Source organism: Notechis scutatus, chromosome 4 (genome assembly GCF_049901735.1).
Source record: "Notechis scutatus isolate UNSWTSFEM ecotype Mainland chromosome 4, rNotScu1.2, whole genome shotgun sequence".
NCBI lineage: Eukaryota > Metazoa > Chordata > Lepidosauria > Squamata > Elapidae > Notechis > Notechis scutatus.
In genome coordinates, this window is record NC_142012.1 from 21,782,948 (window position 1) to 21,807,666 (window position 24,719).

Genomic DNA, 24,719 nt, shown 5'->3' on the forward strand with positions numbered 1-24,719 from the left:
AAGGAAGGAAAATTGGCATCAGAATCATGTTTGGGAAAGAGCTAAGCAATTGCCTCAGATGAAACAGAAGGGAGGAGAGATTCAGATTATTGATTTATTCTTAAGTGCGTAGATGGGATTCATCATCTAATTTGACTTCAGATCTTTAATTTTTCATCCCTTATTATTACATTCCCAACACCAGAAAATGATGAGCACTTTACAAGAAATGCTGCAGGCAAATGAAGTTTAATGATAGTAGTAAAAATGATCATGTAAGTGCAGAAGACTTTCCCTCCCCTGTTCTTAAGTTTACTTTATATATTTCCTTTGTAAAAAAAAAAAAAGTGTTTTGCTTCAGGAATATAAGATTTGATGTTGAACGAGTACAGCCAAATGTTTTGGACTTCGATTCCTATAATTCTTATTAACATGCTGACTGGAAATAATACACCAATTATCCCAAATATTAGGTAAGGATCTTTGTAGCCAAGATTTTGATATGGAAGAAGGTTTTAGCTGATGAAGTTGAAAGTGCCTGGGACTGAGATGTTTTCATTTTTTAATATGCTTTGATTGTATTTTTAAAGCCATATTTTAGGTCTTATTATTTAAATTTGTTTGTAGTACATTATTTATTGGTGGTAAGAAAAAAAACTAAGATAGAGAAAAGCGACCACACAAACTCTAAGCTAAAATAAGCCACACAAATTCCAGACAAAAAGGAAGATCTCATGGCCAAATTCAAGGAGTATTTATAGATTTACAAATATAGAATATAGCTATGTTTCCACAACTCACTCAGCAATGGTTAATGTAAACCTGGTTTATAAAACATAACTGTTTTCTGTGTTAGCACAACACATTGAACTATAAAACAACTATATTAAGTTTCAATGTTGTTAGAAAGACATTCGCAATTTTCTCTTAATGCAATAACTCATGTCAGTTGTATAATGATCCCATAATGCTTTTATAATCCTTTTATACCCACTCATAGGTGGCCATGTAGTTTGACATTTCATTACATTAAAATGTATTGGCTAGTGTGTGATTCAATGTTGTATGAACATTAGATTTGGGAGGAATTGGACAAACGGGTCAGTAAGAAAGACAGAAAACATAATAAAATTCTTGACTATTTTTGTGAACTAGGGATTGAATCATGTGTCATCTAACCTGTGCAAGTGAAGAATGATGCAGTCAGGTGTTAAAAAAGAGCTTATGGTGAGCTTATGATAACTATTTTGAAGGAGTATGAACATACAGAATCCAATATGAGTTCTGTGGTCTCATGTGATTGCCCAAATATTTTGTTGGACACTCTTCTTTGGAAATAGGTGGTGTCTGTTTCCTGTCAAGGCTCTAAATCAGGGGTGTCAAACTTGCAGTGTCACCGCGTCATCATCTAGACATATCAGGATTTCCCCCCCCCCCCCGATATGCTAAGGGTGGGGGCAGGGCCAGCACATGACGCACCTGGCCCACGGGCCATGAGTTTGACACCCCTGCTCTAAATGGACCAATATGCAGATACTTCAAGGGTTAACTGAGTGAGAAGTGTCTCAGCAGTCAGACTTGGCATATAATCAGGGAAGAAAGCAGTATATTATTTAAGCTATACATCATTTTGGGAGTCTTGAGTTACAGTATGTGTGAGGAGATTGTGAACTGTATGTCATATATAGTAGTTGATTTATCAATCATAGTTGTGTGTGAACAGTGGCCATCTGATCTTTTCTGTAACACAATCCATTGCTTCAATAAGCCAGTGTTTCTCAACTTTAAAGTTGGCGGTCCCTGAAGGTTGACTGGGTCATTCTGGGAGTTGAAGTCTTCATAAAGATGCCAAAATTAAGAAATATTTATTTATATTTATGTCCATTGTTTACAAGATAAAGTATAACTAGTTGTGAATACAAATGGGTAAATAGAAAAAAGAAAAAAAAACAAGGACAGGGACGTGCACGGCGCTTAGCCGCCCCTACAGACCTCTTAGAAGGGGTGAGGTCTTATAGACAGTCTAAGGTTAAATTATATTAGCTAAAAAAACAACATAGGACGCAAGAGATCTGTGTTCAGATTTCTTATCTTTTGTTTATTTTAAAAAGCTATTGCCTATGGCCCTGGGTGAAAATAATATTGCAGCATCCGTTTTTATCAGTTAACACACCCACGGAGGAAGAATTATTTGAGAGAGGGAGATTTTGTTTGCTGGTTTGTTTTTAGGGTAACACAATTGCCTTAACCTTAAAACCTCTAATTCTTTTACCTTTAAATCCTTAGATGGCCTAATACTATTATCCATCAAGCAACACCTGCCAGAATCAAATCTGCCCATCTATCCAGCCCTGCTTTTCTTAAGAGGTATATGGGGTACACATGTCCTGTATGTGTCTTGATTTTGTTATTTTTATAAATAACTGAAGATAATAAACACATTTTTTGTCTTTTAATGACCCTGTAATCCCTTGCATCGGGGTGGAGTCAGGGCAACTGAATGGAGCTGAGGGTTTACTGGCCAGATGCCCTTCCTGTCACCAATGCAGAGTTTACCCAGAGAAAAAAATAACTGCTGCAACCTAGTTTTGAACTTACAGCCTCCTGATTGTGAGGCAAGAGCTCTACCTCTAGGCCTCTGCACCACTCCAAAAATAATGAACACAATACTCATTACTTATTCTTCTTCCTATTTTCCTCACAACATTCCTATGAGATGAGTTGGGCTGAGAAAGAGTGACTGGCTCAAATTCACCCAGTTGGTTTTTACGCCCAAGGTGGAACAAGAATTTACAGTCTCCTGGTTTCTAGCCTGGTGCTTAACCATGATTAGACTATTCTGAGATATAAGTTACTCCACAGCTGGAGTACACACAGTCCCCATTTTATTTACATACATACATTTATTTATTCCAAGGCCCTCTAAGGTTATCTATCTATCTATCTATCTATCTATCTATCTATCTATCTATCTATCTATCTCGATCTATTGATCTATCATCTAAGTGTTGCTATGATTCATGATGAATGTATTTATGATGACTATGATCATGATTTATCACTTATATCTTTATGTACACTGAGAGTTTATGCACGGAAGACAAATTCTTTGTGCGTCCAATCACACTTGGCCAATAAAGAATTCTATTCTATTCTATTCTATTCTATTCTATTCTATTCTATTCTATTCTATTCTATTCTATTCTATTCTATTCTATTCTATTCTATTCTAAATTCTATTCTATCATCTATCTATCTATCTATCTATCTATCTATCTATATATCTATCTATCTATCTATCTATCATCTATCTATCATCTATCTATCTATCTATCATTACATCAGCTTTGTTAACATTCTGGAGATAAGTTAAATCTATTTTAGCCATCCAGAGAAGACCCACTGTGAAATGGGCAGCAAATAAATTTAACAAATAAATAAATAAGTACTTTTTTTGTCTCAATGAACTTTTGGCTCCAGTTGATTGACAGTGTCAACCTTGGGTTGGTTATTCTTTGCTATGTAATGGTTGTTATTTTGTAAACAGCCCAGAATTATGCTACATAAGTAGGACTATCATCCTTCAGCAAAAGTACAATTTGTCAGCCCTTTGAAAATACCAAATTCAGGAAACAGAATTGCTAGCAGTATAGGAAAGAACTTAATACAGGCAGTATCTAATAGAACCTTAAATGCCTATCAAAAATATTGTTTACTTCAATTTATACTTAGCATCCATTTTCTGTTAATTAAGCATTACAATTTTGCAACTGAAAGTAATCTTATATTCTAGCTCTGTAAACCTGAAGATTGAGACAGTTGATAAACTGTAAGTGCTGGAACAGACTCCAGTAAGTCTCTTGGACTGCAAGGGGATCAAACCCGTTAGTCCTAGAGAAGATCAACCCTGACTGCTCTTTAGAAGGCCAGATCCTGAAAATGAAAGTCAAACACTTTTGCCACCGGATGAGAAGGAAGGACTCACTGGAGAAGAGCCTAATGCTGGGAAATATTGAGGGCAATAGAAGAAGAGGACAGCAGAGAATGAGGTGGCTGGATGGAGTCACTGAAACACTTGGCGTGAGTTTAAATGGACTCCAGGAGATGGTAGAGGACAGGAAGGCCTGGAGGAACATTGTCCATGGGGTTGTGATGGGTTGGACACGACTTTGCAACTAAGAAATAAAGGAAGGAAGGAAGGAAGGAAGGAAGGAAGGAAGGAAGGAAGGAAGGAAGGAAGGAAGGAAGAAAGAAAGAAAGAAAGAAAGAAAGAAAGAAAGAAAGAAAGAAAGAAAGAAAAAGAAAGATAGATAGATAGATAGATAGATAGATAGATAGATAGAAAGATAGATAGATAGATAGATAGATTACTCTTGGTCTATAAACCACTGATGATCCATGGAAATCTCTGCAGGTCTTCTTGGGATAGTATGTAGCCAGCTTTCCTAAATATCAGTGGAGATTCTCAGTCAACCAAGTCATGGTTTTCTCAATGTGCTTTTTGTTTTTCTTCAAAAGGCAACTGGACTGCGTTTTCCTTGAGAAAGAGGAAACCGCCACCATCAGAACTGATGGAGTTTCTTGGATGAGAAGTGAAACATTGTCTTCTTCCCCAACGAAAAAAACAGTCCAGTGGCCTTTTGAAGAAAAACAAAAAGCACCTATGGGGGAAGCTTTCTTAAACCATCAAACTTCATCTCTTGTGGCTGGAATTTAGAACAGTTGAAGACCAATAAGTTACAAAGGCCCCTGTTGAAGGTGTCTGACGTCAAAAAATATTAAAATGCATTTCTTTTATTATTATTTTTGAAACGTTTTTATTGGCTTATCAAAATTTAAAATACCAAGAGAAATTTAAAAAAGTAAAGGGAAACTAGGATTGTGGGAAGAGGAAAGAAAAAAAAATGAGGGAAAGGGAAAGAGGGGAAAATATGAGGGAAAGAGAAAGGCTCCGACTTTAGCACAGTAAAAGATAACGACATTAAAACCGCAACTTTTTAATTTTACACAACAGCATACACAACAGTATGCATAAGCCATTCCTATAACAATAAACCTATCTAATTCGCAAAAACAAAATCAACGTATCTTTTTCATCACAAACACAAAATCCTGAAGCAATTTCAAAATAGAAAAGAAGGTGAGATATAGAATATCTATCTCTGGAAAGAAGCATTCCTGTCAAACAGACAACAAATGGTCAAAATTGAGAGTGTCCTATCAAATTCTGTACCTGTCAATAGTGGTGTCCCCCAAGGCAGTGTTCTAGGACCAACTCTCTTCATACTCTACATAAATGACCTCTGTGATCATATTAAGAGCAACTGCATTCTCTTTAGCTGATGATGTAAAGCTGTTCAACACCACTGACAATACTGCTAGCCTTCAAAAAGACCTCAACTATGTATCAGAATGGTCAAACAAATGGCAACTTCAAATCTCAACAAATAAATGCTCTGTCCTACATATTGGCAAAAAAAATCAGAAAATAAAATACAAGCTGAATAGTCAAGATCTTGTTGATGATCCAAGCTCTGTAAAGGACTTTGGAATACTCATCTCTAATGATCTAAGTGCTAGAGCCCACTGTAACTACATAGCCAAAAAGGCATTAAGAGTTGTTAACCTAATCCTACGTAGCTTTTTCTCTGATAATATCACAATACTAACTAGAGCATACAAAACATTTGCTAGACCAATACTTGAATACAGCTCATCAGTCTGGAACCCACATTACATATCTGATATTAACACAGTTGAGAAAGTCCAGAAATATTTCACAAGAAGAGTTCTCCACTCCTCTACTCATTGCAGAATACCTTATGCCACCAGACTCGAAATTCTAGACCTAGAAAACCTAGAACTATGCCGCCTTCGGTCCGATCTAAGTATAGTATATAAAATCATACATTGCAATGTCCTACCAGTCAATGAATACTTCAGCTTCAACCAAAACAATACAAGAGCACACAATAGATACAAACTCAAGGTTAATCAAATCAAATCAAATAAATAAATAAATAAATAAATAAATAAATAAATAAATAAATAAATAAATAAATAAATAAATAAATAAATAAATAAATAAATAAATAAATAAATAAATAAATAAAAAAAAAAAAAAAAATAATCGCACCAAACTTGATTGAAGGAAATACGACTTCAGCAACAGAGTGGTCAATGTCTGGAATACTCTACCTGACTCTGTGGTTTCTTCCCCAAACCCCAAAAACTTTAACCTTAGACTGTCTGCTATTGACCTCACCCCTTTCCTAAGGGGTCTGTAGGGGGTGTGCATAAGCACACCAACGTGCCGCCTGTCCCTGTCCTATTGTTTCTTATTTTTCTTATCCATGTATTCATAACTATGTTTTTACTTATACCTATTATCTTGTAAGCAATTGACTAACTAACTAACTAAATAAATAAATAAATTCTCTTCTTTGGCTAAAAAAAAAAAATCACATTTCTTTCATTATTTATCTTCACCGTCGTAGCTACGAAAGAGTATCTCTGTCCCTCGTAAGCAGGAAGGCGCTTTGGAGCCGCTGCGTGACAGCTTGGCTTCCGTGTAATTTATTTTTATTTATTTATTTATTTGATTTGTCAATTGCTTACAAGATAATAGGTAAAAGTATTTACATAGTTATGAATACATGAAATGGATACATATAAGAAAAATAAAAAGGAACAATAGGACAGGGACGGTAGGCACGTTGGTGCGCTTATGCAAGCCCCCTAGAGACCTCTTAGGAAAGGTGTGAGGTCAATAGTAGACAGTCTAAGGTTAAAGTTTTTGGGGTTTGGGGAAGAAACCACAGAGTCAGGTAGAGTATTCCAGACATCGACCACTCTGTTGCTCGGGTGTTGCACAGCCCTGCCACCACCGCCCTTTTTTTTTTTTTTTTTTTTGCTTCCAATCTTCCCCGGGGGCGGTTGTTTCTTTCGGATCATTTTCATTTTTCCTTCGCCGCTCATCTTTCAACGTCAGTGGGAATTTCCAGCTAGGAAGTGAGAGGGAGGCGAAAGTGCGGCGGGGAAACGCGCCAGAAGTGGGCGGGAGGGAGGTGCGAGGCGCTCCGGGTCGCGCGCCCAGGGAGCGCGCCCGCGCTCCGCCTGTCTTGTATCTGCGTGGGCGGCTAGGCGGGCAACGACGTCCTCGCGGGACCCGGGCAGGGACGGTGCGCGGGGTTTCCTTTCCCCCCTCCCCTTATTGCTCGACCAAGTGCCAAGCCTTGGGCAGCCCCCCCCCGCGATCCCGAACAGCCTTTTGCGCTGACATGGCGCTCTTTTGACCCGGACTTCGCCGCCGCCACGGTTGCTTGGCTTCTCCTTCCTTTTCTCTCCCACCGCGCTGGTCTCTCCGATCTTTCCTTCCCTGGACTGAAAGTTCTCGGGCATAATCCCATTCCCGAGTGTAAGGTGAGTCTCCGGGGAGCGCCTTCTCCCCATCCTTCACGACCAGGCTTTCTCAGGCTCGGGACTAGCGGGAACAAACCGCGCTTTCGGTGCCATGCGGAAACAGTTGCGAAGTCGGGAAAGAAACTTTTTTTTTTAAATTTATTTTTCCTCCGACGGGTGGTTTCGTCCCCTGGGTTTATATAGCAAGCGAAGCTGTTTTTGCCCCCTTCTTTTACGATGCCAGGATTTGAGGTGGCCCGCGTTTCCCTGACAGCCGCGGTCGGTCCTTAAGCTTGACAAACGAGGCTGGGTCTTGGGATGGAAGACCCTGATACCGAGTTAAATCGACGCGCCTTTCAGCCCAGTCTGTATCTTCCATAGCAGGGGTCTCCAACCTTTAAGCCTGGAGGACTTCAACTCCCACAATTCCCTAGCCGGAGATGGCTGGGGAATTCTGGGAGTTGAAGTCCTCCAGGCTTAAAGTGGCCAAGGTTGGAGACCCCTGATCCATAGGGTCAAATATCAAAGGCAGAAACCCAAAGAAGCTCTCTCTCTCTCTCTCTCTCTCTCTCTCTCTCTCTCTCTCTCTCTCTCTCTCTCTCTCTCTCTCTCTCTCTCCTCTCTCTCTCTCTGCCTTCGTATTTGACCCTATGGATCAGGGGTCTCCAACCTTGGCAACTTTAAGTTTGGAGACCCCTGCTATGGATGTTATAGACATCAATGGATTTTGGGATCTAAAACCACCCCCACCTTAAGACTTAACCCTACTGAAATCCGTCCCAGTAGGCGCCTCCTTTTAGTTGTACATGATCTTGAGCTTGACTTTTAGAGAGGAGATCATATTTGCTGTATGGAAAGCTGTATTTTGTCACATTGTCATGCCTTTGTGTGTGTATGGGTGTGCGTGTTTGCATGCATGAGATCAACAGAAGTTTCTACTTCCTCATTCTTTCGTAAAAGACAAGGCACTATTCCTTGTTCACATAAAGTTTCTGGAGCACATGGTTTTAGGCCTTCCCTAAATGATGCATCCAGCTAATGAAAAGTTGCAACTTTTTTTTTCCTTTGCCACAGATTCTCCTAGAGGGGTACCAGAGACCGACATGCAGCTAGTAAAGTTTCCCCCATAACTTCCTCTCTATTTCAGGAACAGTCTCTGTCTGCACATGGCAAATGCCTCAATGTATCATCATTTATGACTGTTAAAAGACATAAGACGTTTTGCTGCGGGAAGGTGGTAGCAGCCTTTGATAAGGAGTGCAGGATCTTGTGGGAATGCGATTGCCTTTCTCATCCTTGCATTGTTCAGAAAAAGGCCATTCGGGCAAAACCAGTGAAAGTATTTGTACTTCAGATAGCATCTTCACAGATACTGAAAGTAGTCTTTTTAGCAGCAGGAATGAATAAAGACAAGTTTCTCTTGCAATGATGTAAACATTATCTCTTCAGTGCCCAGACTTTATTGAACTGATTTCTTAGATCTATGTTCTGTCTCTCTGCTAGTGACTTAATATTGTATGTAAGAATATTTCTTCCACATTTTCTTTGAGACAGAGATAGGCTAGCCTGAGAGAATAACTGATCTGTAGTCATCCAATACAGTTTCATGGCTGAGGAGCGCTTGAAACTGAGTTTTCTTATCTTTAATCTAATGCTTTTAATGCATGTAATCCAACATCTAATCACGTTTCTACATGCTGATTGCCCTATATCAAGCAATCTGCAAACATGGGATTAGGAGCTGACTATTCTTTTCACTGTGTCACTGTCATTTTTTTTTCTTCAGATGAATGTAATAGTTTTCATTGTTGATATGACTTCCTCTAAGTATGAGGGCTAGAACTGCAATGTAACTGTTATTACATTGTTCTGCCAAAAGAGATCTGATTCTTAAAAAGGACCTCAAAGAAAAGAAAATCAATGTATAAATAGAGAGTAAAAATTACCAGAAATGGAGATAAGGGAAATAGGTCCAGTATGTTTTTCAGTGCTGAGTTCTGCTTTGGAAACTTTTAATATTTTGAGCATGAGCAGTATATGTCTACTTAAATGAAGGACGGGAAATCACTCTAAAAGTCAAACATTTGAGTTTAGGTTTATATGAATCTCTAATATTGGTAAGAAATAATTATTATCACAGCATAAATGGGAAGTTTCATATAAAAATACATTATATAAGTAAACTACCGTATTTAAATCTCGCTTGTTTTTTTATACCTAACTTAGATTCTTATGGCTGTTTTGGTTGGATAATATCAGTGCAATTCCAGCATGCAGTTTGATGATTATGTGCCAATTCTTAGTGACCACATAGATAGATTTACTCCATGACGATCTGTTCCCAACGTAATCTTCAGCTTTTCCAACTGTGTACCCATCACCTCTGTAACTGACTCCATTCACATAATTGCTGGTCATCTTCTCTTTCCTTTCACACCTCCCATTGTTAGAGCGTTCTCTGGATAAAAATGCAATCTAGGCATTGTTTAAGTGAAGCACATTTAAGAATCTATGCAGACAAAGCTGAGATGAGATAGGTGAAGCAGGGCTTATGCCTTTGCGTATTGGCCATTATTGTGGATTGTCAAATGTGTTGTTGAGATTATCACGGCAACATGAAAGTCTGTCCTGAATATAAATGGGAAGTCAGTGCAGTTCAAGAAGTTACACCTGCCTTTTAAATATTAGACAAGGGATACATTAGACTCGAGAATGAGGAGAAAGGACATTGTGAAGTCTGCCGTCTATTAACTTATGTATGCTATATATTCTGAAATAAATTGCATTTTTTCACAATATAAAGTATTTTGGCATGAAAATATGATTTGTTGTGTCAGTAATTTATAATGGAAAAGCTGAAATCGGATTGTAAAGCATTTCTTTCTTTGCAGCTGAGTTTTGCAGAATTTACAAGATTAATTTCCTTAATAAATATTGCAGCAATTCTGAAGATACTCAGTAGTGGTTTTGCATTATTATTAACAAATACTGACTGCCTACATGTTCAGTTTTATTCAGTTACTTCCATGTTATTGTTCAGTATATATTTTTTAAATTAAAAATATATCTCATCTAAAACATATATGAAGCTTTGTTGTTTTTTGGTTGATTCTTGACTAAGAAATAAGTTCTTTTCTCTACAATAAGACTGTAGAGGTGATGATGATGATGATGACATGAAATAGAGCCTGCCTTTGTATTGTATCAACCCTGAGTTTTATCTATTTCAAAACTCTGTGGCTACATTTTCCAGTGTAATGCCACTAAAATTCTGAGGCTGTGACACCTCTTGTGTTTCCCAAGTGGTACTGGTGGATCTGCTATCCTCTGATTGGAGATGTGATACATCCATAATTATCATTGGTAACCTTAACTGCCTTTCATATGTTAAAAATAGATAGATAGATAGATAGATAGATAGATAGATAGATAGATAGATTGATAGATAGATAGATAGATGATAGATAGATAGATAGATAGATAGATAGATAGATAGATTGATAGATGATAGAGAGAGAGAGAATAGATAGATGGATGAAAGATATAGATAGATAGATAGATAGATAGATAGATAGATAGATAGATAGATGATAGATAGATAGATAGATAGATAGATGATAGATAGATAGATAGATGGATGATAGATATTTTATATGTGTGTGTGTGTATATACGAACACATATATACACATACACATATACACATACATACATACATATGGAACTGATATATGAAAATGTCCAAGATTACTATAACTAAACACACAAAAGTAACATTTGTTTTTCCTTTGTTATCTTTTTAGCAGTCAGCCTTGCATGAAAGAGATATTTCGCATAATGGTATAGTGTCCTAGGTATACATTGTGTCATGTATTCTATTCCATCAGATGGATTTTCCTAATTTAGATATATAGAAACCGTAAAACACACAAAGGTTCATTAATTGTGTGGAGATAGAATTAAAATATAAAAAGATATAGGTGATACAAAATTTCAGCATCCTTTTCTTAAAACAGCAGCCAACCAGATGCCTCCAAACATTTGCATCCAAAATTTGAAATTATAGCTAATATGGAATGCAAAATATACCATTCAAAAGAACTCTGGCTCCATATCAGAGCTGTCCAGCTTTCTTGTTAGCAAGAGCTTCTTAGGATAAATGGAAAATAACCAGTGTTTACCCTTGAGAATGTTCTTCTTTTTAAACAGAACATTGTCAAAAAGATAAAATAATATTCTGAGCTACTCAAAACATAATGAAAATGCATGGCTTGATAAAAATTATATTGGGCATTTATATATCAAGTTTTTGCCAATCTCAGTTTCTGGGGAAATGTCATTGTACATTAAAAGAATGAGAAACAAACGTAAAGAATAATTGCTGTTTAATTTATTAAAAAACACAACACCATGCAGTGTCTGTATTCTTATCTTTAGTCTTCCTTTAAAAGGATCTTCATTCTTGAAGATCAGGCAATTTGTTCCATTGATAACCCCATAAGTATAACATATATTATTGAATTATAGGTAGTCTTTGATTTACAACCATAATTGAGCCTGGCAATTATGACCATAAGTTGTGATCGTTAAAAACCGAGTCATAACACAACTGACCCAATTTTCGAAACTTTTTTGTGTCAATCCTTAAGTAAACTCAGTGTTCATTAAGCAAACCCATTGTTTACTATGGATCAGGTTTTGCTAGAAGTTATCCAGAAGTAAATGCTGGTTTCTGTTAAAACTATTGTAAATCATAGTCACATGACTGCAAGGGGCTCAAAGGGCCACAAATGCAGGTTGGTTGCTGAGCACCCAAAATATGGCCACGTGACCATCAGGGGTAGCACTGGAACTTTGAAACCAGGTCCTAAGTGGCTTTTGGAGGATTTGTTTCAGGCAGTCACTGACCGGTCGTAAGTCAAGAACCTGTGTAGTAGTGGCATTAATTCAATGTATTGTATTGACAAAGAAATCAAATAAATAGCATGCACAACATTGATTAATATTGGAAGAGACATTAGTCAAAATACGTTGCATTGGTAGCCAAATAATATTGTTGCCAAATACATTTACATTGTTGCCACTTCCAGTGTTTTAATCAACCTTCAAATGTTAACTTATTGCAATATTACTATTTCCTTCCTGTTCCTAAGAGAAATACAGAACTGAATGGTGGGGAATCAATTTTTCTTTACACAATCTCTTCATTTGATGCTAACCAAGATTTGTTTGTGAAATTTGGGGTGGTTTATTTTGATTTCTGCGTGGATTTTAAATAGGTGATTGAAATTCTGCAACTATTTTGGAAAGTTTTGTAGTGGAATAGAAGGAGAATACATACACTTCTGAAGAATGAATAATTGATTAAGAAACCAAGATACAAGTTTTTTTAGGATATTTGATGCTATTGAATAATTTCATCTTTAAAAGACATATCTTCCTGTTGGGGTGAGATAAATGTTTTATATAAAAAAATCAAGTTCCTGTTTGCATTCACATTTACATGTCTCATTTTTGATGTCAAAGTGTTGCAATTTCATTTACAAGTGAAGTTATTAAGTACTGACCATGTTACACATACTGTGCATTTTATTCTTATTTTGGTTGAAAGGCATGAAACATACTTGTTCTGTTGCCATTTTACCTTTTTATTGCTGGACTGATCAACTATATTCTTCAGAAAACTAATTTTTTAAAAAAGTTGTAAGATACATATTTGGGGATATTGTATTGAAACTGATAATTATTTCAAAATAGATTACAGAGGTCATATGGTATTTATGCTAAATGAGTAACTATGGCATATTTGTTCTTGAACATTGTTCTATCTTAATAATGTAGTACTGTAGTAGCATTTTTAGGGTGTGATAATAAAAACTTTATTTGTTACCAACCAAACTAAAATTATTTATTTAAATAATTTGGATTGCATTTTAACTATTTCAACAAAAATTATGTTACAAAAATTGCAACTAGAAAATCCAATCATAGTATACTAATTCAAAATATGTATGCCATAAGAATTATGAAATAAACGCAGTTTCTCCAGAAAAGTAAATTCTCCTTATTTGTCAATCTTATGGTAAAAGGAACTATAAAGCTGGCTTGACTGGTTTCTCTAGAAAAGAGGTAACTAATAGAGAAAAGAGGAAAAATCTTTTGAATCATAAAGTTTTCTGAAGAACTGGGACTCTTTGCGGTACATTTAAAGACCCTTACAAACTTATATTATGGATTTCTAACTAGCTGGGACTGGGGTGAAAATAAATTCAATTAACATTTAATACCAAAAGAATTTTACCATCAATTATGAGACTACTGCTATTCTGATTCTCTTCAAATGAAAAAACAGGCAAGCAAGGTTTAAAAATATGATTGTAAATCATCATTATTTAGTTAACATATTTTTTCTTAGTTTTTTATTATGGAATTCTGATTTTTAATTTTATGAACGGTTGTAGCTATCTTATATTTCTTCAATGCTTTTTAAAAATAATTGCTTTGTTATGTAGCCCCTGTAGTACAAAAGTTAATTTGCTAGAAGTTATCGGCTAGTCTTGTTTAACTTTTTTGTATATTTCTGGGAATTACATGCCATGCTTATTAATTAAGTAATTTAAGTTGATTTCCTTTCCAGCAGCAAATGTAATACTGCCCAATAATCACATTTTTCATCACAGTTGCTGAATTTTGTATGTGCCAACTGAAATGATTTACTATAATTCATATTCAGTGTAGCTTGATAATATACTTCTTTAATTTTGCCCTTTGGAAAGATAGAAAGGGTGTTTAAAAAAAGATATCAATGTGTATTAAATACAGAGTTCAGCCTCTTTGGTCATAAGGAATGCAAAAAGACATATATTATAATATTCGACATTGATATATTTAATATTTGAAATGTTTACATATAAAATTTAATATTTCATAAATTGGGGTCCTGTCCAAGTTCAGAAATTCCTGAACTACAAGTCCCAATATATTTAGGAAGTATGGTCAATGACGATTGTTCAGAGTTGCAGTTGAAATGACAAAGATTGTCAATAGTCTTTTAATTTTTAATTTTTTAACTATTCCATAGAATTTAATGTATACTCCAGTTATATTAGATCATAAATTTATTTGTGTGTGTGTGTGTGTGTGTGTGTGTGAAGAGATGTTTGATTTATGCTTTATGATGACTATGTATCATTTGGGATGCAGAACAATTGTTTTTAGCCATTAAGTGTATATTTTCCTTCCTCTGCCCATAAAGTGCCTTTTAAGCTACTTTCTCTGATTCATTCTCTTATTGTTTCTCATTTCCAGGCAGTTACAAAATTAGTTTTATTTAGAGAGTTAGGGAACCATACATACGAAGAAGTTTTTTTTATCCAGGAATGCATTAGAATGATGGTATTGTTCTGTGTTAGTCCTGAAGTTGAAATTATGGTCTCCTTCTGTCTTTGAATCAATAGTCATAGAGCTCCTAATTTTCTGACCATGAAGGCTTCTGCCATCTGTACCTTGTTTATAAAATGGTATTTAGTGTAAGAATCAGGGATTCCCATGTTATCAGCTTCAGTCCTTAAGGTTTACGATACCATACATTACAGTATTCTTTTCTGGATTGAGATACTTTGCCTCAACTGCTGGTCAGAAATCTAACTCTTACTGTTACCCATAAAAATATTACATTAATATTATTGTTTTATTGTACTTCACTTTATTGTGCTTCTCGGATATTGCTGGGATAGGTGGGTGTCCATACTGAATGTTTGTGGCAAACGCTGTGGTTTGTGGCACTATTTTTTCAACAGCCTTTGCTATCTTCCTGTCACATTTTGATAATCTCACAATATTTCATTTTTTACTTGCATTAATTTTATTAATCAGATAATGATTAGCATTTTAGCAATAAAGTACTTTTAATTAAGATATATACATTTATTTAGACATAATGCTATTACACACTTATTAAACCACAATATAGTGAAAACGTAACTTTTTAATGTCCTGAGGAACAAAAAAATTCATGTCACTTGTTTTATTGCTTTGGTCTGGAACCAAACCCAAAACATTTCCAAGGTATGTATGTGTGCAGACTTTTGTTTTGTTTTGGTTTTAACTTGGTCAGAAGTTACTGCACTTCAGGAATCTATTAGTTTTCCAATGATAAAAAAGAAGTCAGAGAATTGTGAGAAATATACGAGGGCTACAGATGCAAGTTCTTCCATCTGGATCTCTGCAAAATTTAGTACATATAGCAAGGTGATTGTTTTATAAGGCTGCAACTGAAGAGTTTACTCTGCCATCATAAGAAGGTGCATTGAAAGGTTAAGAGGGAATAGTTAGGCCAAGTAGTCAGGTGAGTGAAAATATATATAGAACAGGTAGGAAAAAATGAATATGTTATGATTATATCGTGTATAACAGATCTGAGCAACTGCAAGAGTTTATAGCTCTCTTAAATGTGGGACAGGAATCATATCTGTAACTATAGCAAAAGTTGGTTTAATTAACTGTAAAACTCCACTAGAATTCTGTCTACTTAAGAGCAGACTTTGTAGCATTAATGTTATGTCAGCATTTTATTCTTCCCTTCCTTTCTTCCAGTTTAAATTTATTCCCAATCTCATGAATAGTTCTTGGGTAGTTCTGAAGAATTCAAAGGTTTGTTTTTGATGTTGCAAAATTATCTAAATTAGAAGCCAACATCACATTTTGGAATGATATATTGTAAAGAAGCATCTCCCAAGTTCAGCTTCATTGGATAAACTCAAATTTTAATGTAGAATCCTTGGTGCTTTCTGGACTTGGTTGTTTTCTTGGAGATGTTTCATTACCAGACTAGGTCTTCAATCCTGCAGGGGAATGGGCTCTGCTCTGTGTTTATATACAATGGTTTGCCGTACAGTGGGGCATTGCTTTCTGCTATGTATTTCCTTGATTATGCTGTTGTTTATTTTTTCATTATTTGTCTCAGTTGGTAGTTCCTTAATTAAGATATTATTTTGCTACTTGATAGTTTGTTTGGTGTTAATCAGTGTCATCATTTACTTATTTGAATGTTGATTGCTGATGAGGAGATGTTCTGATTTTGCCTGATCTTCCATATTTACATGACATTTCTCTGAATTTGAAATTGGATAGCAATTATGGATAACACCTGGTACTCTTTTTCCTTTGATTTATTGATGATTATGTACGATCAAGTCATTTTTGACTCTTAGATAGATTTTTGTTCTTCATAATTTGTCCCTAATCTGGCCTTTGAAGTCTTCCAGTGGTGCACTGCTGGATATCTTCATCTTCTCTTTCATTCCACCTTTCTCAACATTAGAGCCTTTTCAGAGAGCTAGGTTTTTAGACATAATGTGCCCAAAGTAGGATAATTTGAGCCTTGTCATTTGTGCCTCAAGTGAGAACTGTTGATTGATTTGTTTGATGATCTATCAATTTGTGTTCTTAACTGTCAATGTTATTCTCAAGAGTATTCTCCAAAACAGGGGTCTCCAACCTTGGCAACTTTAAGACTTGTGGACTTTAACTCCCAGAATTCTGGGAGTTGAAGTCCACAAGTCTTAAAGTTGCCAAGGTTAGAGACCCCTGCTCCAAAACCCAGATTCAAAAGTGTTGATTCTCTTCTTATCCTGCTACTTCAAAGTCTCTCCTTTGTATCTGAAGGGTTTTTTAATGGTCTAACATAGTAATTATTGGATGTGAGCTCATAAAAGGAAATTGTACATAGTTAAGATAAGATACTGTAGGTGATTAGGAAAACTAAATGAGTAGTGTAAGTGGGACTGACCCTGGGAGACAAAGAGAAGAGATGCTGCCTGTGGAAGGGTCAGGTAAGAGAAAGCATAGCCTGTAGCTGTATGATGGGTGGGGCAAATGTCTCAGAAGGGCTCTTCCTTAAGTTCTTGGACTGAGAAGGGGATGGCGGGAGAATTTTACTTTCAGACTTTCAAAAGTAGCTTTACAGTAAAATAGAATTAGTTTATCTGGTTATGTGTTCTGTCTGTTCTATCTGGTCAGGCTGACATTAATCTGGGTCCCTTCTGAGCCTCTTGCTATGTCCATTATGCAGCTGCAGACTATGCTGTCTCTTATCTGACCCTTCCCTAGGCAGCAGCTCTTTGTCCCGTCTCGCAAAGTCTTTCTCGTGTAAGTAGGAATCCCATTATAAGTAGGAATATGTCTTGCTCTATGTAGGATATCGTTCCTCTTGAAAAAGAAGACCTGCATTTATATATTTATCATATTCTTGAATATGGTTTTGAGCTCTAGTGGGAAACCTGGCAAAAATATTGTTTTTGCCCAATTTAAGCTAGACATATCAAAAAATATACTCTCATTCTCATCTGCTGGCAGGAACTCTTCAAGAATGAAGGTTCTGTAACAAATTGGGGAATACCATTTTAGCTTTGCTTTACATTACCTTTGTTTCATGGTAATTGCTTCCCCACAGTAATTTTTCTGAGAACAATTTTAAACCTGGTTCTGGAATATAAAACTCAAAACAGTTTTATTCAAAGTGATAAAAAAATTAGATGGAACCCACTATCATCTTTTTTTGAGGAACAGATTTTTAAGTTTTTAACTGCAGCTCACATAACAAAATGGTTTTTCTAACCAAATGCAAACAACATGACATCATTCGTAAAGGATTCAGTAAAAAACTTCTACAGACTACATCCAAGATCATGCCATAATGACTCCAAGAAATTATTTGAAGAGAGCAAAAATTAAATCCCAGTGTCATCTCTACTCTGGAATTTCCACTGCATCAAGACTTCTCCAAGAGGAAGACAACAAACCTTATAGAACAGAACATGTCTCTTTGACAAACAAGAAACCAATTGCCCATGCTTCTACAAACATCTACTCACCAAAATGCAAGGACTCTGGATTGGGTAGCATTTCGCCAGTTGGAACTTATGCTCCTTTATGGGTCTTCCTAGTCTCTGGCCCCTGCTTTGACTAGGAAGGCCTTACCAAAGGCCTTTATCTTGAGTACCAACTGCATCCTTTCCTGCACCAGGAAGTTTTTCTCATAGTCATTCATGTATTACTCATCTCTGATATCTCATTTGGATTGCAGCAATGTGCTCTGTAGACTTCTTGGAAGCTACAACTGACTTGAGTAGTTATGGTTGTATGGTTGTGATTGGTAAGATCATATTACACAACATATACTAGTTACCATTTGGCTTTCAAGTACAATGCAAGGTGTTGATGGTTATCTTTTAAAGCCCTATTCATCTTACAGCCTGTTTATTTCCAACCTCTTTCCAATTGTCTCTGCCCCCTCCCACACAATCCATCAGGGTTGGCATGTTTCACATCCCCCACACTCACAGAATGTAATTTTGTGAGAGACCTGAAACATGCCTCCTTTATTGCCATTCTTGCCCACAAGGTCCACATGGTTTCAGCCCCACTGTTCTTCAGGAAGGCTATCAAGAACTGGCTTTTCCAGTAGGTCCTACCCATTGGGTTTTGTGAGGGCCCTATATGTTATGATTTTTTAAATTTTCTATTCCCCAAACATTATTTCTATTTGATTTTCATTTATTGCTATATTGTGCTTTGAAGTTGGGTCCATCTTCAGGTTTTCTCAGGGTTACTTGAAACAGACATAACAAAATTGGGATTTTGAGGTCCGTTGTGCTGTCTGAATTGGTTGTTTTTTGCCGATGTTTCATTACTCAGCCAGATAACATCATCGGTACTAGAAAGGAATGCAGTTTGCTGTCTGTTTATATACAAGTGTCTTGGCTGTTACTGTTGATGGGAGTGTTCTTGATGGTTCTTTGATTAGGCTGTTATTTTGTGTTTGAGTTGGTAGTTCCTTGATTGGGGTATTGTTTACTGTTTGATTGTTGGTCTGATATTAAACTTGACTGTAATCTTTGCTTATCTGGATGTTGATTGCTGACAAGAAGGCATTGTGGTCTTCTAGCTTTTTGATTGTCTCTTTTGTTTAATATGTAGGTGTTGTTTATCTCTAGGTTCCTGTTATTGGCTGATTTGTCTGAGTGCCAGCCTTCCATGAATTCTATAGCATTTTTGGATTTGGCTTGGTCTCACAGTTTCCCAGTTGCAACTATGGTAAAGTCTATCCAGGTGTTGTGCAATTAAGAAGTTTTCATCATGTGTTTGACTGCTTGTTGGTTCATTGATGCAATCTGCTAGTCTTCTGACCAGTGGCAGATTAAGACTCACTGGTGACCTAAGCACTGACAAATCTTGGTGTACCCCTCCTTTGTACATACTGTACAAACAAAGCCATATTCTCAACTTTGTGGTACCCCCTTTTGACCTGGTGCCCTAAGCACGTGCTTAGCCTGCTTAATGGTTAATACACTACTGTTTCTGCCTGTTTGTCCTACATGGTGGCTGTTACTGTCCTTAATATTATATGTTGTAGATTACTCCTGTTTTTTTCTTCTGGGATTACTGTGTCTCTTGGTTGACTTAATTTTTTTTAGAGGGCTTTTGTTGGTTTGTGTTCTACAGCAATGTCATATGAGAGTAATCAGTTGATGGTTTCTGAGAGAGTTATTATCCTTTTCACTGCTTATGTTGGTTGTGCTATAGTGGGTTGAGTGGTCAGGCACTTTTTGATAAAGTTATGTGAGTATCTGTTTTGTTGGAGAATATATAGACGACCTGTTTCCTTTTTCTTACATTCAGGGGTTGCTGCAGTGTGCTTCTGCTCATCTAAATGGCGTTCTTACACTGCTTGTCTTGTGGGAAGTTGGGTTATTACTTTGGTAATGGAAATCTTGATTAGTGTGGGTGGTTTTAACATAGACTTGTGTTTCTAATTTGCTGTTGTTGCTTCCTCTGATGAGGCTATCCAGGAAGGGTAGTGAACTGTTAGGAGTGTTGGAAATTAGGATAGTTGGGAATTAGACAGTGTATATATTTAGATGATGATGATGATGATGATGATGATGATGATGATCTGGCCACATGAAAAAAGGAAAAATAAATTATTTTCACTTCCGCTATTTCCAAGTTTTATGGATTGTACCAAACATATAATCAAATTTATTGTTATTATAACAATAAAAATAAAGTGCAAGTGAGAAGTATTGTTTCTTAATGCAGGTAACATAATGTTATTTTCCACACTGCCTGTACATAAAATAAGCCAAAGATTAAACCTCATGATAGCTTAGTGTGATATATGAATCTAGCCATTGAAATCTACAGTGCTTTATTCTCTCATTCTATTCTGTCCCTTCTAAGACTCTGGGTGTAATCTAAAAGTAAATTTAGGATCAAAAAGTAGAATGAATATAAAAATACCTTATGTTTTTGTTTACTAATATCTTGTTTGTATTAGATACAAATATAATAAATTAATATCTTAACCTTATATTCTCAGTAATTCTTCTAAGAAGGCAAAATTTGTAATATACTTAATTTCTTTTGTTATTCTTCAAAGAGCTGGTTAGCTAAATTACACTGTTTTCTAATACTTTTTCTAAAAGACAAATTATTAATATGACATTTAAAATTGGTTGTATCTTAACCAATAGAATGCTGCTGTATTTGTTAAGTGCATTTTAGAACTTAGAACCTTGTGCATTGGTGCTTGTAGGATATAATCCAGGTTTCAGATTACTTCTGCTTTTTTGATTATCTTTTTTCTAATTGACTTAATTTGCATTCATACATTGCTCATTCTTAAATCATCCAAAATTACATCAGATTCATATAATCATACCTATTAGTTAGAGACTTGGAGCACTTATATGGAAATCCCATGAGTAAAACCTTTCTTGTAATATGTTGCCCTGCTTGACATCCTTGGAGTTTATGCAAGAGCATTACTCTGCTATGTCTCAACTCCTTCTAGTGAAGACTTACACAGAAACACATTTTTAGAAATTGTGCCTTGGCATGCTGTGACTAGAACTATTTCTGATGTTGTACTGGTGAAATGCATTTGTTCCGAACCGGAATGACTATTGCTCAACTCCAGTCATCCTACAGCGCTGTTTATGAGCAACCCTGCATCCATTGATTATCTTTTGAAGTCCCTTCATCATAAACACATTCTGTAAAGAAAACTAAAACAGTTAGAGAGTTTATTTTAGCATAAACCTAACAGGCTTTGTGTAGATGGCATCTTAATTTCCCCTTGGTTGCGGAAAACAGTTCTGAAATATTTCCCTTGTGTCTTTTCTGTTGAGGAGCCTGTAGAATAATATCTTCCAGCTCCCATAATTTCACTGGTCCTGACCATGTTAGCCTTCAAGAAGGTTTTGAAGATTCTAAAGATAACAGGATGTTAGATGAACTCATTTTGGGAGGGGAAATATATTCTGGTATACTCCAAATGTCTGTGTTTTGCTGATGGTTGTTTTTGTTGTGGGGGATATACCTGTCATCTTTCAAAAAAAAAAATGAGCAGAGACTTTATAGATTTTGTAGATCCTGCAGTACCTGATAAATTTATATACATGGATTTTTTTCTCTGAATTTTGTTCCCTCCTAACTGCCAATAATTTGAGTAATAAAATTACTAAAAGCCACTTGCTAACTTGCTTAACTATGCACTAACTTTTTCATACATGGTTAATTGTTTCAGCTCTCAGAATGGCAGATGAGAATTCTTACCTCTTGGGAATGGGCGATCATCAGGTAAGTATATGTACCCAATAATAGTAATATGGAAATAATAAAATGTAAAAAGCATATTGTTACATTGCCCATTTAACAAATGAAACTGTCAAAGCATTGCACATTCTACAAAACATAAAAAATATGTCATTAAATATCTCATAATGAAGCATTAAAATATCAGAGGTACAACATAATAAGTAAATACCGTGTTTCTCATATAATAAGGCCGGGTCTTATTTTTTTGTGAGCCCCAAAAAAATGGCTAGGCCGTCTTTTCGGGGGTGACTTAATTCCCCCCCCTCTTGCATCTTCGGACAGGCGGCGACAGCTTGGATGTTGACCTCGGCATTGGTGGGGCACTTCGTATCGTGGTCAATGCAGGCAGCACCATATCTGGGTGTGCAACCAAAGTACTTCCTAACGGCAAGCCCCCCCACCATTCCCCCCATTTTGCATATTTTAATATAGGCCTTAATTTGAGAGGAGGGGCTTAATTTCATTTCATGCCTATAAAACATGCTGGGACTTCCTATTGGGGGAGGCCGTATTGTTGGAGAAACAGGGTAACAACAATGCCCAGACAAGTCATTCATTTAGTATGTTGTACCTCTGATATTTTAAAAGCTAAGTAAATTTTCCATTGCTGCCTATCGGGATGGACACACAGGTTCTCATCACTATACTGAGCAGCAACTTTTCAAGAAGTGGGAATACTTTAAGTGAGATTTTCCTCCCTTATTTCATTATTCCTGTAACCTTAAGCAATTTGAGTAAGAAGCTAAGCCAACATAGAGGTGAAGGGAAGAATTTTTCTTTATTATGATTCTGATGGCTTGAAATCACTTTTCCTTTTATACTACTATTTGCCTTTTTCCACTTGGAAAGTAACCACATTGGAACAATAACAGTAGGTTGGGTTTTTGTTTTGGATTTTTTTTCATTTCCACCAATCTTGGATGGTGGGGGTTGGTTTTGGTTCCTTTGAGTCATTGTTGAATCCTAGAGTGTGCCTGGACAAGTTCCTGCAGTTTTCTCAGCAAGATTTTGGAAGTAGTCTGCCATTGCTTTCTACCTAGGGCTGAGAGAAAATGATTGGCCCAATGACACCCAACTGACTTTGTCCCTCAGGCGGAACTAGAATACATGGTCTGCAGATTTCTAGTCTGATGCCTTAATCGTTACATTACACTGCAGTTAAGATACTATTATTTTAACATTTCTGTAAATCACTTGTCTTTTTTTTTTTTTTTTTGTAAATTTTACTTGAGTTTTCACAAAGAGAAAAATAATACAAATAAAACATCTTTTTTGAAAGTAGCATAATCCCGGGTTACATTTCTTCGTACAGACACAAATTCAGGTTCATGCTCATTTTTATATTCTATTCCATATCTTATTACTATTTTACATTTTCTGCATAGCTTCTCCCCTCTTTTAATTTTCTCAATTTTATTTTAATTATCTCATTTCAATTCAAATCATTGTATTTATATTTTTTGTCTGTCCTGTTTCAATTATCTATTATCTTTTCTCATTAAACAAAATTTCTCCTGTAGTTACTGATTGGAGTATGACGCCTTTATATCTTTTCCCTAAAGTTGTAACATTCAATATAATACATAACTTCCATTCGGATTCTGCTTGGTACATTCTTAAAATACACACTGTATTCTTTAAAAAAAATTATAAATGTATATAATTAAAACAACATTCCATTCCAATTCAATTCTATCATTAATATTAATATTCATTAAAGTCTTAACATCTTTAACATTACTTTTCAATTAAATATCATACTTCTATGGGAACAATTATAAGCTTTCCATAGTTAATTCCCCCCCCTCTTCACTTATATTTTATAAAACATTAACTAATTTAAATGTTCCCATTCCTTCCTAATTCAATTTTCTCATTTATTTTATTTCACTTATTTTATTCACAAACATTTCACCAAATTACACTAACTATTTTATCCCTCATTTTAATCATACATTGTTTCCAATTTTCTAAAGTTATTTCTATTACAAATATAACAATACAATCTTATGCACCTTTACAGAATCCCCTTTTCAGTTAGATTTTCACCCATTATCTCTAAATAGGTCCTGTTTCTCTATATCTTGCTCCAGTCCTTCGTAATTTCTTTTCCTTTCCTTCTTCCCTCTCTTCTTCTGTCTCCCCTTTTTACCCCCTTGTCTCTCTACCTCTATTTCTCTCTTCTGTATTCCCCTCTTCTGTTGCTTTCCAGTATTATACTTATTTTTCGAATTATTTTTCTTTTCTTTGGTTGTTTTTTTAAGTCTTAAATTCTCCATTCTCTTTCCCCCCTTTCCTTTTTCTTCCCCACATAAAATTGCTTGTTCATTAAAGATGGCTTCTTCTTTGTCCCAGTCTTCTTGTTTTGCAGTCTTTTCTTCTTGTTTCTCATAGTTCCAAATCTCCATTTCTAAGAATTGAAAAATGAAGCCAAAAGAACCCTTCCCTTCTTGTGCATCTTCTTTGTACTTTTTAAGTTCAATTTTCAATTCATCCAGAAGTGGTGCCATTGTATAAATTTTTAAACAACCACCCGATTGATTTTAGTCATTCAAATATAATAACCAAGAATCCAAAGATCACCAAATAATCCAAATACACGCAAGCTGTTTCTTTTTTGCTCTTTTTTTTCCCACTTTCTCTTCCTGGGGTTACTATTTAGTTGCAAAGTTTCAGTTA

General features: G+C 35.8%; 1 protein-coding gene across 1 annotated transcript in view; it reads left to right on the top strand.

Moving 5' to 3' along the window:
* The first annotated feature begins 7,052 nt into the window (after positions 1 to 7,052).
* NFKB1 (nuclear factor kappa B subunit 1) overlaps positions 7,053 to 24,719 on the top strand; it is a 74,999-nt gene continuing 57,332 nt past the window's right edge. Inside the window, exons 1-2 of the mRNA XM_026672705.2 lie at positions 7,053 to 7,401; positions 21,970 to 22,022. Coding sequence (XP_026528490.2) covers positions 21,978 to 22,022 — 45 coding nt within the window. The 5' untranslated portion in view covers positions 7,053 to 7,401; positions 21,970 to 21,977. The remainder of the gene's footprint in view (positions 7,402 to 21,969; positions 22,023 to 24,719) is intronic.